The sequence below is a fragment of the Caretta caretta genome, chromosome 3 (assembly GCF_965140235.1).
Source record: "Caretta caretta isolate rCarCar2 chromosome 3, rCarCar1.hap1, whole genome shotgun sequence".
Classification (NCBI taxonomy): Eukaryota; Metazoa; Chordata; order Testudines; family Cheloniidae; genus Caretta; species Caretta caretta.
In genome coordinates, this window is record NC_134208.1 from 84,774,759 (window position 1) to 84,792,832 (window position 18,074).

General features: G+C 45.6%; 2 protein-coding genes across 6 annotated transcripts in view; one reads left to right on the forward strand and one right to left on the reverse strand.

The window, feature by feature from the left end:
* AK9 (adenylate kinase 9) overlaps positions 1–11,342 on the reverse strand; it is a 241,372-nt gene extending 230,030 nt beyond the window's left edge. For 4 of the 5 annotated variants that reach the window (XR_012667633.1, XM_048844821.2, XM_075126637.1 and 1 more), the window contains exons 1-2: positions 11,237–11,342; positions 8,463–8,591 (exon numbers count right to left, since the gene is read on the reverse strand). Coding sequence is in view for 3 of the 5 variants with exons in the window: in XM_048844821.2 (XP_048700778.2) it covers positions 8,463–8,579 (117 nt within the window). In the remaining 2 variants the exon portion in view is untranslated. The remainder of the gene's footprint in view (positions 1–8,462; positions 8,592–11,236) is intronic. The other variant, XM_075126638.1, reaches the window with a different exon arrangement.
* Positions 11,343–11,843: 501 nt separating this feature from the next.
* FIG4 (FIG4 phosphoinositide 5-phosphatase) overlaps positions 11,844–18,074 on the forward strand; it is a 167,769-nt gene continuing 161,538 nt past the window's right edge. Inside the window, exon 1 of the mRNA XM_048844824.2 lies at positions 11,844–12,261. Within this exon, the coding sequence (XP_048700781.1) occupies positions 12,193–12,261 (69 nt within the window). The 5' untranslated portion in view covers positions 11,844–12,192. The remainder of the gene's footprint in view (positions 12,262–18,074) is intronic.

The window sequence follows — 18,074 nt, forward strand, 5'->3', positions numbered from 1 at the left end:
GGGGGTTGGACTAGATGACCTTCTGGGGTCCCTTCCAACCCTTATATTCTATGATTCTATGAATTGAAACCTATCATATCAGTTTTGTGAGATTAGCCTCTGCAGAACCAGATATGGAGCATGTTAAGGCTGTCCAAATTGATGGCAGGAAATACTTGGGGCAGGGGGATACAGGGGCCCAGATCTCTCTGGTTAAGCAGTGTGTGGTCACAAAGGCCAGTATGCCACCTGGCCAAATGGCAGAGATTGAGAGGGTGGGTGAAAGCAGATTCCTCATACCACTAGCTAAAGTCCATGTGGTGTGAAAGGTTTGGAAAGTGTTTTGACTGTGGGGGTAATGAACACCTCCTAGTTGACCATTCTGCCATTCAGGCTTCTGACTTATAAGCGTAGTTGAGGTGATGGCTATTATCAATGCTGTCTTAACAGAAAAATAAAAGAATGTACAATCTTCCATAGGTTCAAATGAACATTGCATTAATTGCACTATGTTTAAATGCCAAGAAGGTCCAGGTTCACTCACCAGCAGATATAGATTATTAAGATGCTTTAAGAATCTCTTAAATACATCATGAATAAATACCAATTTACTATCTACAGGAACATGGTATGCTGAAATTGTGGACAGGTGCAACTTAATAGATGACAGAGACCTGACATTTTGAAATATAATAAATATTCTAAAATACAATGAATAGGCATAATATATGGATCCCCCTCATTTATGCTAACCCACAATAAAAATCTTTTCCATTTATAATCATAACATTTATGTGTAGACTCTTTTTTCTTGAATTAATAAGATCTTTCTGTACATCCAATGAATAAGACTGTTACTAGCAATCCCAGAATTCTATCACCCAAACAGTGAGGTGAGGCAAATGAAGGTTTGGGTGTTGCTCTTTATGTAAATAGGAATGAGGTGTACAAACCCCATATGGTACATAAGCAGAAGGGAGAGGAGGCAGTCAGACTGATCACATCCCTGCACAGCTGCCAGAACTGCCAATTGTGAAGACATGCACCCACAGCTGGGACAAATAAAGAAAACAAAGCCAGCTATAAAGGATGGGGAACAGAGAGGGAAAGAAGCAAAAAGGTCTGGGATAGTGGGGCAATAGCCCCATGCTAGGATGCCTCTGTGAAACCAAGAAGCTGACTGTAAGTCCTGAAGTTTCAGGGCTGATAGACTCAATTTAAGTTAAGAGTTTATGGACTGATTTAACTGCAGATGAATTGAAGGGGACCAGTTAGGAAAAAGCTGGGACCCCTAGAGAGACTGCACTAAGAGCACTTGACATCCCCAAACAGAGGAGTTCTGCTACCCCTACCTCCTTCAGGGACCACTGATGATTCTGCTTAAGTAATCTGCAAAGGTGTTGTTTTCCCCTGACCTATGAATTACCACTGGGTGAATGTCCTGCTTCCATTCTCAAAGACTTGTTGTATCTGTGCATGCTTGAAGGGAATGTCCCCCTTGTTTGTTCTGGTAATATAAGGCTGTAATATTGTCTGGTACCACCTGAACCGCTCTGTGCTTGATCTGAGGTAAGAATGATTTTCGGGCCCATCTGATGACCCTCAGATCTAATACACTGACATGTAATTTCTTTTCTATTGATGACCAATGACCCACTAACAGCAACTGTTTAAATGAGACCCCCTCCCCATCCTAGAGTGGATGTGTCCAAAGTGACTATTACCAAAGGCACAGGAAGTATTAATGATATGTCCTTCATCATGTTTTGATCTTGTGTTTACAACATCAGTGCTAATAACACCCTCTGGGGAATTACCAACCTCTAATGCATACTTGTCACACCTCACTACAGACTAACATGGCTGCTACTCTGAAACCTGTCATTATGCAAAGCACTGAATTTAGCCGTATGGAGTGGAAATCTATCAACTTCATGAAAAAACTCGTACAGATACAGACAGACATCATCTTCCTTTCCAAATGCAAATAGATGGACATCATACCAAAAGGACTGAAGGTAAAAAATCCATTACAATCTATCTACCACACAGACTATGCTGACAGCTTGTGCCACACACTCTCAAAGAAACTGCGGAATCACCTGATCAACGTCCTCTACAGCTAACAGGGAAAGATTAAGAATGAGCTCTCAAAACTGGATACTCTCAAAAAACCAACCTTCCACACAAACTTCCTCATGGCTTGACTTTACAAAAACTAGACAAGCCGTTTACAACACACACTTTGCTTCTCTACAAAAGAAAAAGGACACTAAACTATCTGAACTACTACATGCCACAAGGGGCCACACAGTGGTTCCCTTAACCCACCCAGCAATATTGTTAATCTATCCAACTATACTCTTAGCCCAGCAGAGGAATCTGTCCTATCTTGGGGCCTTTCCTTCTGCCCCTCCACCCCCACGAACATGATACAGTTCTGTGGTGACCTAGAATCCTATTTTCGATGTTTCCGACTCAAGGAATATTTCCAAAATACCTCTGAACAACATACTAACCCACAGAGACCTTCCTATCAAAACTACAAAAAGAAGGATTCTGGGTGGACTCCTCCTGAAGGTCGAAACAACTGACTGGACTTCTACATAGAGTGCTTCCGCCGACGTGCACGGGCTGAAATTGTGGAAAAGCAGCATCACTTGCCCCATAACCTCAGCCATACAGAACACAATGCCATCCACAGCCTCAGAAACAACTCTGACATCATAATCAAAAAGGCTGACAAAGGAGGTGCTGTCATCATCATGAATAGGTTGGAATATGAACAAGAGGCTGCTAGGCAGCTCTCCAACACCACTTTCTACAAGTCATTACCCTCTGATCCCACTGAGGGTTACCAAAAGAAACTACTACCATCTGCTCAAGAAACTCCCTGAAAAAACACAAGAACAAATCCGCACAGACACACCCCTAGAACCCAGACCAGGGGTATTCTATCTGCTACCCAAGATCCATAAATCTGGAAATCCTGGACGCCCCATCATCTCAGGCATTGGCACCCTGACAGCAGGATTGTCTGGCTATGTAGACTCCCTCCTCAGGCCCTACACTACCAGCACTCCCAGCTATCTCCGAGACACCACTGACTTCCTGAGTAATCTACAATCCATCGGTGATCTTCCTGAAAACACCATCCTAGCCACTATGGATGTAGAAGCCCTCTACACCAACATTCCACACAAAGATGGACTACAAGCTGTCAGGAACAGTATTCCCGATAATGTCACGGCAAACCTGGTGGCTGAACTTTGACTTTGTCCTCACCCATAACTATTTCACATTTGGGAACATTTTTATGACTGACTTAGAACAACATTTCCTCAGCTCTTATCCCCTAATAACCCTACTCTACTTGCGCTACATTGATGACATCGTCATCATCTGGACCCATGGAAAAGAAGCCCTTGAGGAATTCCACCAGGATTTCAACAATTTCCATCCCACCATCAACCTCAGCCTGGACCAGTCCACGCAAGAGATCCACTTCCTGGGCACTACAGTGCTAATAAGTGATGGTCACATAAACACCACGCTATACCGGAAACCTACTGACCGCTATGCCTACCTACATGCCTCCAGCTTTCATCCAGATCACACCACACGATCCATTGTCTACAGCCAAGCTCTACGATACAACCGCATTTGCTCCAACCCCACAGACAGAGACAAACACCTACAAGATCTCTATCAAGCATTCTTACAACTACAGTACACACCTGCTGAAGTGAAGAAACAGATTGACAGAGCCAGAAGAGTTCCCAGAAGTTACCTACTACAGGACAGGCCCAACAAAGAAAATAACAGAACGCCACTAGCCATCACCTTCAGCCCCCAACTAAAACCTCTCCAACGCATCATCAAGGATCTACAACCTATCCGGAAGGATGACCCAACACTCTCACAGATCTTGGGAGACAGGCCAGTCCTCACTTACAGACAACCCCCAACCTGAAGCAAATACTCACCAGCAGCCACACACCACACAACAAAAACACTAACCTAGGAACTATCCTTGCAACAAAGCCCGTTGCCAACTCTGTCCACATATCTATTCAAGGGACACCATCACAGGGCCTAATCACATCAGCCACACTATCAGAGGCTCGTTCACCTGCACATCTGCCAATGTGATATATGCCATCATGTGCCAGCAATGCCCCTCTGCCCTGTACATTGGCCAAACTGGACAGTCTCTACGTAAAAGAATAAATGGACGCAAATCAGACATCAAGAATTGTAACATTCAAAAACCAGTTGGAGAACACTTCAGTCTCTTTGGTCACTCGATTACAGACCTAAAAGTGGCCATTCTTCAACAAAAAGACTTCAAAACCAGACTCCAACGAGAGACTGCTGAATTGGAATTAATTTGCAAACTGGATACAATTAACTTAGGCTTGAATAAACACTAGGAGTAGATGGGTCATTACACAAAGTAAAACTATTTCCCCATGTTTATTCCCCCCCCCCCACAACTGTTCCTCACACGTTCTTGTCAACTGCTGGAAATGACTCACCTTGATTATCACTACAAAAGGTTCCCCCTCATACCCCACTCTCCTGCTGGTTATAGCTCACCTTACCTGATCACTCTTGTTACAGTGTGTATGGTAACACCCATTGTTTCATGTTCTCTATGTATATAAAATCTCCCCACTGTATTTTCCACTGCATGCATCCGATGAAGTGAGCTGTAGCTCACGAAAGCTTATGCTCAAATAAATTTGTTAGTCTCTAAGGTGCCACAAGTACTCCTTTTTCTTTTTACACCTCACTTTGTAATTCTTGACAACAGTATTACAACACTCTTATTTGGAGACAAACATCTGGGATTACCAATGTGATTGATGATAACAATTGATTGATCCCATTATCATTAGAAAGAAGGATATAGTCTGCTCCGGAGAGTGATGGAGCAGAGGTTTAGATAACCATATTTTTGTAAACTTATCTTCCAGAATAAAGTCTTTGCCTACAACTGAGTTCAATGCAGCCCCTATAAAAGGGATCCTCTACATTGGACATAGAAATGATTTTTTCCCAATTTATTTACATCTAGAAAAAATCTTCTCTTTTGATAATGCTTTCTTTTATAACCAATCATCTAGATAGGAGCATACGAAAATCCCTTGTTTTCTAAGATATGCTGCTTCTGCAGATAGGCACTGTGAAAAAGCCCTTGGCACAGTGGACAGACCAAACAGTAGGACCATGTACTGGAAATGTTCCTTTCCTACCATAAAATGCAGTTACTGTATTTCTGATGAGATGGCCTTACTGAAATATGGAAATACATACCCTTTTGATCCAGAACTGCAAACAATTCCTGGAGAGAAAGGGAGGGGATGATAGAGGTACAGAGGTACGGAAATGAAACCTCTTTCAAAACCAATGTAATTTTCTGAGATTCAAGATGGGACAGAGACCCCCGCATCCTTTTTCAGAATCAGGAAGAAATGTAAATAACCCCCCCCCTTCCCTCTTGTACTTGTGAGGCATCTCTAATATTGCTCCTGATCTCAGAAGAGAGAGAAACTTTGCTCTCAAAAGGTCCTTTTGCTATGAATCCCTGAAAGGGGATAAAGGGTAGGGGGAGAGGGTTGGAAAAGAAAAGATCTTGAACTGTACTGAGCAACCACTTGAAATAATATATAGAATCCATCTGTCTGCTGTTATAGACTGTCATTGGTGGTAAAAGTGGGACAGGTGATTCCTGAATGGAACAGTACAGGTAGCAGAGTTGTCTGTAGCTCCTCTGTCATCATGTCAAAACTGAGATCTCGCCTGAAGCCCAGAAAAAGATAAAGCCAGAGATTTCCCTTTGTTGCAAGGTTTGAAGGACCTATTCCACTGCTGCTGATGCTGATCCCTGATTCTGGGGCTGATAATAATTCCTCCTTTGGTAGAAGTAAGATGCAGATGAAGATGGTAGGTACTGTCTCTGATATCTAAATAGTGGAACAGATGACAACCTTTTCGTTGGCTGAAAAACATGAGCAGATCTAGCCAGAGATTTCACATTTTTCATTTTCTCTAAAACCTATCAGTCTTTACCGTAAATAGACAGTATCCTTCAAATGAGAGATCTTCAATTCTCATCCTCATCTCATGAGGAAGACCTACTGATCTCAACCAGGCTTGATGCCTCAAAGAAACAGCTGAAGCTTTCGCCATGGCTGAAACATCTGATGAATTGACAGCTGAACTCAGTTTATGCTTGGCCACACTTCACCCTTTCATTAAAAGAGCATTCAATAATCTCCTATGTTCTTCAGGGAAATAATTTGCCACTCGCATACCTAGAGACAAAAAGATTTTTCTCCCAAACATATCCAAGAAGGAGTGGAATGAGTGCTCTTAGATCTATGAAATGCAGCTTCCATCACTAATGAATTTGAGGAGAGGTGTGTGTGTGAAACCATCTGAAAGACCCACACAGGGAAAGTGGTACAATTTATCAGCTTTTTTTGTACATAGGCTGAACTGATGAAGGTGTTGCACAAATCAACTTAGGTGGTTGCAATAACCCATCCAACAGAAGTGTAACCACTTATCTAATAGTTGCTCCTAAAATGTCAAATACAGGGTGTGAGGATACCTCAATGGGAACCAAAGGAATGTCCAATGTCTTTGTCATCCTGTCTACTAACTCCTGGACAACACAACATTTTCTGATGGCGATGAAGCTGAAATCAACTCTACACTTTCCTCTAGAGAGGTTATCTCCCCAGCGTAGGGATCCAACTCTTCAGGTTGCTCCACTAACTCTGCATCTTCTGATAAAATATTCCTTAAAATCGTAGGGGGACCTATCGGAACCCTGCTATATTATCGGATCCTAGTCTTTCTGTTTCAAGGCTTGAACACCTTCCTAGTGCCATGCAGAAGGTTTCCTCACATAGAAAGGAAAGTCCCGATAATGAGCAGATATAGGCCAGTGAGACCACCTAAACCATGGTGGAGCTTGCCAATCTGGCCAAAAACCCATACTCAGTTCCACCTGAGGCTTTGCCTACCCTAGAAAGGGTTTGATGGGATAGCTCTATTGGCAAACATCCATTAGTGGAGGCACAGCTTATCAGCAAAAGAGTTATTCTTCTAGTATAACATATCAATTCCCTGAACAAAATAGGCCTATAACTGTCTATACTAGCAAAAAGAAAAGGAGTACTTGTGGCACCTTAGAGACTAACCAATTTATTTGAGCATGAGCTTTCGTGAGCTACAGCTAAGCTCACGAAAGCTCATGCTCAAATAAATTGGTTAGTCTCTAAGGTGCCACAAGTACTCCTTTTTCTTTTTGCGAATACAGACTAACACGGCTGTTCCTCTGAAACCTGTCTATACTAGAGCTTTTTACCAGTATAGTACTGTAAGTAATCACACCCTAGCTGATACGGTACTATTATCCTGACAAAAGTTTCTAGCGTAGACCTAGCCTGAGTCTGAGCACGCTGAAAATGTGTTTATTTGGCTTAGCTTTTGTTTGCTTCCATGGAATTTTATTCTTACCTTTTAAAAGAAGTGCCTTGTAATATGGTGATAGCTGCTCTATCAGTGAATTATATAAACGAAAAATATATACGGTACACACAAGTACTTGCAACTTTCTAATTAAATTGTCTTAGTCAATAGGCCACATAATTTTTAAGGAAAAAGTGAAGCCCTTAAATTACAACAACACAATACAAGCCTCTCAGCCAGGATGTCTTGGTGGATTCCAGTTCTTCCCAATTAAAGGGCAGTTTTATTTAAACAAAGAAGATCTAAATAGTACTTAATATTATTATATGTTTCTGTAACTCAGTTTATTCAATTGTAAGTTTTTGTCTATTACTGATATTTGTTTTAATTTGTAATTCATCATATGTTTTAAATGTTAAAATGTGATGAACATAAAAACAAACATATTGGCTGCCATTGTGAAAAGCAGAGGAAAATCTTGGAGAAATCTGTGACCTTTTAATCACGATACTAACACCTCTAATTGTAACTGACAAGTCAATTAGGCCCCCCAAAAACAAACCCTACCAAAACAGGCTGAGCAATTGTTATCATCATATTAAGATAACAGAGCACTCATGCTATATAATAGAAAAAAAACCCTATTCCCTTAAGTTTATCTTATTAAAGCAGTTTTCCTGATTATCTGTGTCCATTTAATGAGCCAGCAGGTGCCACTGCAAAGAGTGTCCTCAATTCCTACTGGTTTTAATGAAAGCAAAAGGCGTTCAGCACCATGCAGGATTTAGGCTCCTCATTCTTCATTCCTAAAATTCTTATTTACCCCAACAGTTGTTTTGGAATGGAAAAAAAATGCAACATTAGGCCCTAGAGTGGCTTTGACTGTATTATTAAGCTAATTATTTAAAAAGAAAATATAAAACCTTTACCAAATCTATTTGAGGGAAAATAATTTCTATGAGATGTTCATATTAAAATATAGAAATTGGATGTCTTACTGGCTTTCCAAGGATAATTAAGCATGTAGGTTTAGACAACAGAAAGGATTTTTCAGCTTCATCTTCATCAAATATATCTACAAAGGGATAATCTTGTTTTTTCTCTGGTGAAGCCATAAATAAAATAGTCTAAATTAGGAAAAAAATAAACTGTTATTTATATAACACCAGGCATAATGGTTTACATATGACTGTGCAGACAGAAAACATAGTGAATAGCAATTGATCATGTGAGTAAACAATGGATATTGACAGAGGCAAATATAACTATTGAGCATATACAATGCGGGGGGGGGGGAACAACTTCAGAAAATAGATGATCAGAACCTTCATTAAGCCCGTTATAGGGGTGCCATTTAAGGGGCGGGGGGCACCTATCCTCCAAGTTTTGTACCACATTTGGGTGAAGTTTGCAGCAGGAGGGAAGATGCTGCCCCTTCTCCCCCTGCTTCACCACTGTCTGCAGCTGCTGCTCTGCACCCGCCACCTCCCATCGTAGAGCCACCACTGGCCATGCTGTTTGGGATGGGGAACCTGCCTCCTGAACTGCTGCGCAGAGGCAGGTGGGGGCTGATGTTGGGGTGTCCTCCTCCTCCCCATGTACCAGGGCTGGCAGAGTGTGTCCCTTGCCCTAGCCCCACTGAGCTGTCCTCACTGTGCCAACTAGAGTCTAAGCACATGCTGGCTCCCACACCAGCAGCACCCCCTCTGATACAGCCCCTCCCAGCCCCTAGCTACTCCCTGCCTGCACCCGAAGCTACCTCCCTCTCTGCACATAAAGAAAAGGAGTACTTGTGGCACCTTAGAGACTAACCAATTTATTTGAGCATGAGCTTTCGTGAGCTACAGCTCACTTCGAAGTGAGCTGTAGCTCACGAAAGCTCATGCTCAAATAAATTGGTTAGTCTCTAAGGTGCCACAAGTACTCCTTTTCTTTTTGCGAATACAGACTAACACGGCTGTTACTCTGAAACCTCTCTGCACATAGCACCTAGTTACCCCCTTCCTGCACCCTGAGATTTCAAACTTTTTGAGCTGAGCCCACTCCTTTGAGTATCATTTTTGGTTGTGTCCCTCCCCTATTATCTGCAAAAAACTAGTTTTTAGATGCCTAAGTAGCCTCTGGAATCAGGGTTAAAGTCCCCCCCCCCAGTCTGAAATGGCACCCCTTTTCCTCTTTTCAGACTTTGATAGACTTCCTCTTTTTCAATCCCCAACTCGCAACATGAATCATAGAATATCAGGGTTGAAAGGGACCTCAGGAGGTCATCTAGTCCAACCCCCTGCGCAAAGCCAGACCGACCCCAACTAAATCATCCCAGCCAGGGCTTTGTCAAGCCTGACCTTAAAAACCTCTAAGGAGATTTCACCACCTCCCTAGGTAACTCATTCCAGTGCTTCACCACCCTCCTAGTGAAAAAGTTTTTCCTAATATCCAACCTAAACCTCCCCCACTGCAATTGAGACCATTACTCCTTGTTCTGTCAGATAAACTTTTCTTGATGGCCAGTCAGGATCAGGTCATCTGGGGGTCTCCAATTTCTGCATGGTATCATTTGCAGAGTGTTGAGGTCTGGCAACTCTGATCTTGGGCTATGTCCTGGAGTTTCTCTTTGATCCTCAAACAAGATCCAACTGCCCCTTTCTTCTCCTGGCTTTCCCTTATGTTATGGTGTTCAGTATCCTTACAGATTCACTCTCTGCCTCCAGAATTGGGCCATGATCCTGCAAAGACTTAGGCTATGTCTATACTACATGCTTAATTTTACACACAGTGAGTAGCCCATCAATGTCAACTGGACTATTGATAGTACACAAGGTTAAACAAATCTCTGCTCCTCCCCTATAATCTTCCTACAGGTCCCAGCTCACTCCAATCCTGCAACAGGTCTCACATCCTCCTTTGAAGAGTCTTATGATGAGGTGCATTCACAGTGCCTCCAGCAAACTCCACTCTAGCTTTCTCCTCTACTTGTGCAATGGAAGGTTACATGGCAGGGTCAGAGACTGCAAACCCCGCAGGAAGTAAGCAGACAAGTAGCTGGTTGGGTAGGCTGCTATACCAAGATACCACAAGGCATCAACCTGGATTTGTGTTTTCTCTTCTAGCAAGGGAAATGCAGTTTGTTTGATTCTTTGTTGTTAATATAGCACAGCTCCTCGGGAAACAAAGGGGTTGGGGAGAAAATAGTCTGGTTTGTTTTGCCTATACATTAACTGAATCATCCCACTGCAGGGTGGGGCGGGGTTATCACAAAATCGGATGAGGCTTTCTGTCAGGAGTGACTTGTCCCACCTCCTTCAAAACAGACTGATGGTCACTTGGGGTGGCCCGAGAAATCTTGTACAACCAGCTCCTGATTTGATTGAGTTAATTAATAAATAATTAAGCCATCGGTCACTGAAGTTTTAACACATTAATTTGATGACGTTTCTAAACATTGTCTCTCCCGCGGGGATACATTTGTAAAACACTTTGGCCTTGGACTAAGCTCCCGGCGGGGTCAGGCGCGGGGCGGGGTGTCACGCGGCTGGCTTGGGGCCGGACACGGTCCCTCCGTGGGGACAGGGCGGCGGGGTCCGCACGGGGCATTGCCATAGATGCTCAGGGCAGCTCGGGCTCTGTCGGTGACCGGGGGGGAAGGGGGACCCTCTGGCGCAGGGCACGTAAGGCCTGTGCCCAGCGCCACACCCCGCGCAGCCCGGGGTGGGGGGGCGCCGAGAGGGGGAAGGGAGGCTGGGGCGGGGGTGCTGGCTGGGGCGGCATCACTTACGCTGCGCGGGACAGGCAGGGAACGGCCCCTCCACCTCCCGAGCGCCGGGATCCCTGCTCACTGCCCGGCGCGGATTTGTGTAGCCTCGTAACCCGTGGCAACCAGTGAGCCCCGCCCCGCGCCTGCTGCTCTCCGCTTCGAAACTGAGCGCGCCCCGTGCCCAATCAGCGTGCGAGCCGCGGTCCCCGCGCGCGTGCAAGGGACAGATTTTTAAAGTGGGCGGCGGCGGCGCGTGCGCCTAACCGCTATGGAGAGATTTACAGGCGCAGGGTCTTTCTGTAGCGGTGAATGTGAGAGTAGCACCGGGCGGGAAACCAGCCCCTGAGCGTGGTGTTGTGGAGGTCGGAGCAGTCCCCAGCGGTAATGCGGCGGGGAGAAGCACCCCTTCCGTGGGGGAATGGGGAACTGCCCCTACGTAGCCAGTGACACCCTCTCCCGCAGCGGCAGCCCGGTGTCTGCGCCTCAATGTTCATCGCTTCCCTCTAACAGCCCGCTTCACAGCCGCAACCCACTGGCACCAACAGCTGAGAGGGCCGCCACGGCTTCGAGCTCATTCCGTCACGTGACGGGGTCACGGGGGCGCTGTGGGCCGATGCGCTCTCCGGGGCCGCGCCTGCGCGCTGTGACAGCCTCGCTTCCGGTTCCTAGCGGTGGGGAGGTGACCGGGAGCGCCCTCTCCCTGCAGGGTCTGTGCAGGTGTACGCCCGCTGAGCTTCCAACCCGCCTCTGGTCTCATCCGCCTCTTCCCCGGCGCCTATTACCCCAGAGGCCGGGACCCTCTGCCGCTCTCCCTGACGCTGGAGCCCCCCGAGCGGCTCCACAGCCCTATCCGCGGGGCGAGGCTCGCTACGGGAACCCGTCCGTTCCCCGCCCGTTAAACGTCTGTCCCCGTCCCAATTCTGTTCCCCCTCCCCGCGTTGCCGTGGCGCGGGCCCGGAGCCCACTCCGCTATCGCCATGCCCGCGGGGGCGGCGTCGCCGATTATCCGCTGCGTGCAAAAACTGGTGCTGTACGAGACCAGAGCTGTAAGTAACCGCCGCGCCTCCCCTGCCGGCTCCGCCCTTGCCGCCCGCGTGCCGGGAGGGCTGGCGTGTGGTCTGGGGAACCCGGGGGAACAACAGCAGAGCTGAGGCCGTAGCGGCCGTGGGATGCTGTCGTGGGTCATGCATGCGCGCACACACCCAGGCCAGCCCCCCCTTTTTGAACAAGGTCGTCCGTCCCGCCCCTCCACCCCCGGAGGCCGAGCTGCCACGGAGCTGCGAGCCCCAGACTTCTGGCTGGAGATGAGCTTTCTCCGGCTGAAGGGGAGAAGGGGAGCGAGGGTAGGGCTAGGGCCCGGGTTTTGGGAGGCTTAGCCTCGCCACCCACCCGCAGGTGTGTCCCCCTGCTGAGGGCATTATTAGTATTATTTCTGTTAATTGCTGTATCATTTTAGCACCTAGGAGCTCCGAGGGTTGCCAACTGTCTAATCACACAAACTCAAACACCCTTGCCCTACCTCCTGCTGCACCCCTTCTCTAAGGCTCTGCCCTGCTCACTCCATCCCCCTCGCTTGCTCTCCCCCACTCTCATTCACTATAATGGGACTCGAGCAGGGAGTTGGGGTGCTGGAGGGGGTGTGGGCTCTGGGAGGGAGTTTGGGTGTGGGAGGGGGCTCAGGGCTGGGGCAGGGAGTTGGGCTGCTGGAGAGGGCTTAGGGTTGGGGTAGGGGTTTGGGGGAGAGGTTGGCTCTGGGAGGGGGCTCAGGGCTGGGGCAGGGGGTTGGGCTGCTGGAGAGGGCTTAGGGTTGGGGTAGGGGTTTGGGGGAGAGGTTGGCTCTGGGAGGGGGCTCAGGGCTGGGGCAGGGGGTTGGGGTATGGGAGGGGGTGAGGGGTGCAGACTCCGGCCAGGCGGTGCTTACTTCTGGCAGCTCCTGGTCGGCAGCGCAGCGGGGCTAAGGTAGGCTCCCTGTCTGCCCTTGCCTGGTGCCACTCCCGGAAGTGGCTGGCACGTCCTTGCAGCCCATGGGAGTGGGGGTCAGAGGACTTCGTGTGCTGCCCCTGCCTGCAGGCACTGCCCCTGCAGCTCCCCTTGGCTGCAGTTCCCCGCCAATGGGTGCTGCGCAGTCGGTGCTTGGGGAGGGGGCAGTGCGCGAAGACCCTCCTGCTCCCTCCAGGAGACAGAGGGATGTGCCGGCCGCTTATGGGAGCGTCGCAGAGCCAGGGCAGGCAGGGAGCCTGCCTTAGCCCTGCTGCACCGCTGTACTTTTAGCAACCTAAAGTCTCCCAGTTTGGTTTCAGTAGCCTCCAGGAGATAGAACCCAATTCCGGGAGACTCCCGGTGAAACAGGGAGGTTGGCAACCCTAGAAGCCCTGGTGGTGGACCAGGACCCAGTTGTGCTAGGCACTGCACAAACACAGAACAAAAAGACACTCCCTGCCACAGAGCTTACAGTCTACCTATAAAACGAGCTAACAGGTGGATAGGGACGGATGATGTGTAGGGGAGTACTAGGATACAATGAGACAATATTGGGTAGCATAATAGGCTGTGATCTTGGCATGCCAACAGGCATCATGGCAAAAGAGAGTTTTGAGAGGAGTTTTTTAAGGAGGATAACCGCTTTAAAACACTACAGTATTCCACAACAATAAGGGCAAGCATTAAGGTGAGGTGCTTCTCTTACTTGCTTTATTATTTTATCATGAGATTAGGTACTTGCAAAACAACAAACTTGACTGTAACAGCAAGAGGATATCTTTGTTAATAGACTAATGCTTTAATTATATTTTTGTTTTGAATCTGTGGAACTGAAGGTGTTGCTATTGTTAATGTAAGTTCCTCAAAACCTCATGTTCAGTGTTGGTCCCAGAATATTAGAGCAACAAAGTGGGAGGTAATATTTTTTATTAGGTCAGGTTCCGTTGGTGAAAGAGACAAGTGTTTGAGCTATACAGAGCTCTTCTTGAAGTCTCCATGTAGCTTGATAACTTGTCTCTTTCACCAACAGAAGTTGGTCCACTAAAAATATTACCTCACAAACCTTGTCTCATTGAAATGTTTTGGGTGGAAATATCCTTTAGTGGCCTTTGAAGGCAAGTATTGCAGAGACTCCATTCTCTCAGATAACCTTCATTAGTTTCTGCGGAAGAAGGGCATAATCCTAAAACCATTCTGATATTTTAAATTCTGGAGTAATATGTTAACAGTTGGTTTGGGGTGTATTTTAAACTGAATTATTAAAGGGACAGCATCCACTTGAAATCTAGCAAGTTTAATACAAACTGGAAGTAGTTTCAAGTTCTAATCCTGCTGAGGCGTCACAACTGCCAATTTTGGAGGTTTTACAACTATATATTCCTTTCTTTAAAAAGGTTTTCTATCCCCTTTTGTTCTATGGAAGACACACACAAACAAATTGGCTGATTCTACCAGGGAAACTATGAAAATGACTATGCTACCAACTGCACAAAGTAAATAAAATACTTAGTTTCTCAAATTTTTCTAGCATAGGGCCTTACTGCAGTGGAAGCACAAGTTATAACTTGAATGTTGTCTCAACCTGACTTCTGTTCCTACACAAATTGCTAGCTTGAGTAAAGTGGTGCTTTAAACTTAAGCATGTTGGCTCCTCATTGAGTGTGGATTGAAGCTCAAATGCTGCTGCTCATTGACCTAGTAATGCAGTGGTGATTCAGCTACTCTCTGCTATTGAGGGCTTGTCTACACATACAGTACTGCGGCAGTGCCGCTGTAGTACTTAGTGAAAATACCACGTACACCAACAGAGAGCTTCTCCCCTTAGCATAGATTCTCCACTTCCACAAGAGGCATTAACTGTGTTGATGGGAGAAGCCCAGGAGCTCAGTCCGTATAACTACGTCACTCGGGTGTGGATTTTCCCTGAGCGACACAAATTATACAGTAGAACCTCAGTTACGAACACCTCAGGAATGGAAGTTGTTCGTAACTCTGAAATGTTGGTAATTCTGAACAAAACTTTATGGCTGTTCTTTCAAAAGTTGACAACTTAACATTAACTTAATACAGCTTTGAAACATTACTGTGCAGAAGAAAAATACTGCTTTCCCTTTATTTTTTTGGTAGTTTACATTTATCACAGTACTGTACTGTACTTGCTTTTTTCTTGTCTCTGTGGTTGCCTGATTGCGTACTTCCGGTTCCAAATGTAGTGTATAGTTGACTGATCAGTTCATAACCCTGAGGTTCTACTGTACTGACATACATCTGTAGTGTGGACCAAGCCGAATATAATCACTGTGTAGTTCCAGTATTGTTGTGTGATGTGCCTGCTCTCCCTTGAGCTAGCTCAGGTGGAGTAATTTGAGCTAACTGTTGCAGTGAAGACGAGACCAAAGTCATCTTGGGGGTTTCTTATAATAATAGATTCAGAATTTTCACACTGATTTCAGCAGTGCTTTGGGTGTTCATAGGATTTCACACATTTAGAATAAATTGCAGGGTCTCGTCCTTAGCAGATAGAGAACCTGGGTTGCAGTCCAGTTCAGCTGGAAATGATCTTGTGCAACCCTTCAGATCCTCAGTTAACTCAAAGGGGGAAGGGTTGTTGAAGCACACAAAATTATTGACAAAAAGAAAAGGAGTACTTGTGGCACCTTAGAGACAAACAAATTTATTTGAGCATAAGCTTTCGTGAGCTACAGCTCATTTCATCAGATGCATTCAGTGGAAAATACAATGGGGAGATTTATATACATAGAGAACATGAAACAATGGGTGTTACCATACACACTGTAACAAGAGTGATCACTTAAGGTGAGCTATTACCAGCAGGAGGGCGGGGGAGGGAGCCTTTTATAGTAATAATCAAGGTGGGCCATTTCCAGCAGTTGACAAGAACATTTGAGGAACAGTGGGGGGTGGGAGAGGGGAATAAACATGGGGAAATAGTTTTACTTTGTGTAATGACCCATCCACTCCCAGTCTTTATTCAAGCTTAAGTTAATTGTATTCAGTTTGCAAATTAATTCCAATTCAGCAGTCTCTCATTGGAGTCTGTTTTTGAAGCAAATACTCACCAGCCACCACACAACAGAACCACTAACCCAGGAACCTATCCTTGCAACAAAGCCCATTGCCAACTGCGTCCACATATCTATTTAGGGGCCTACCTTGATTATCACTACAAAAGGTTTTTCCCCGCTGCTCTCCTGCTGGAATAGCTCACCTTAAGTGATCACTCTCGTTACAGTGTGTATGGTAACACCCATTGTTTCATGTTCTCTGTATATATAAATCTCCCCACTGTATTTTCCACTGAATGGCATCCGATGAGATGAACTGTAGCTCACGAAAGCTTATGCTCAAATAAATTTGGTAGTCTCTAAGGTGCCCTACACATTGTTGTTAAAATAAAATTAAAAATCACAGTTGTAAATAAGTCCCCTAAGGTTGTCTGCTATTCTCCCCCTCTCCCCCACGTGTGACAAAATATAACCTCTGATTTGTATTGATTTCTGTCTTGTGTTCATTTTATTATGCCTTTGTGGTTTGACTTGTTTGCTTACTAATTTCTTTGTTGGCATAGGGTTTTTGTTAGCTCATTTTCTGCTTCCCCAGTCTGCTAATTTGTATGAAGAAAAGTGAATCATTTTACTTTAATTTGTTTCACTATCATCTTCATGATAGTGTGAAAATGTGACATGGCTTTTTTCTTAATTATACTTTAGAATGCATACAGATAAGCAAGGGGGAAACAGGCAGTGTTTGTGCTCAAATAAACAATTAGACTGAGATTATAGGAGTCCCAGAGAACATATTAAAGTAACTGAAAAACAAGGAAGTGGTGAATGGATAGCCAATGAGTACACTGTGTACGTAATGCAAAACTAAAGGAGTGTGTAGGATCTTAACAGAGAGGCTGTTTGAGAGCACTGGCTTTTTAATTCTGCTTCTAGCTTCAAAATAAGCAATGAAAGATAGCTATGCATTTGGATATGGAACCCATATATTATTAGGTTAAAAGTCTTATAGATTTCTACTGACTCTCATCTTATTGATGCTTGTAGTTTTGGATGCTTAGTATTGTATATATTAAGGCTTGGTCTACAATACCAACTTATGTGGGTATAACTACGTCGCTCACGGGTCCCATACCCTAGAGAGATGTAGTTAGAGCAACCTAACCCCTCGTATAGACAATATTATGTTGACGGGAGGGTGTCTTCTGTGGACATAGCTACCACCTCTTGGGGCAGTGGAATACCTATCCTGACAGCAGAGGCTCTCCCATTGGCGTAGATAGTGTCTTCACTTAGGGCTTATCTATACTGACAAGTTTTGTTGATGAAACTAATGTCGACAAGGAAGAATCAACAAAAGCAAAGTCACCAAAATGTGCCTACAGTTGCTCCCTCTGTTGACAGATCGTGTCCACATTTGGGGCACCTTTGTCAATAGCGAGAGCAATGGACTGGGGGTAAGTATCCCACAGTGCCTGGTGACACCATCTATCGCTAGGGGTTGTGGGAACGTGGAAATGGAGTGCGGCGCATCCTGGGGTGTGCAAAATGTACCATCATGCACCACTTTGTGTCTCACCCATCCAATGTTTTCTGGCTTCCTTTCATGCTGTTTTTCCTACTGTCATTCTTTTGTAGTGCACGCCAGCATCCGCAGTGAGAGAGGATGGATCCCGCACTTCTCTCCTATTCTCTGTTGGCTGTCATGAGGACATTGCACATAGCAGCACAATTACTTGGGCAGCCAAGTGTGATATGGACAGCAGCAACTTCTCAGTGCTTTGTGCATTCACAGAGCAGCTGCATACAGTAGACTGTCGCTTTTGGGCTAGGGAAACAAGCACTGATGGGTGGGA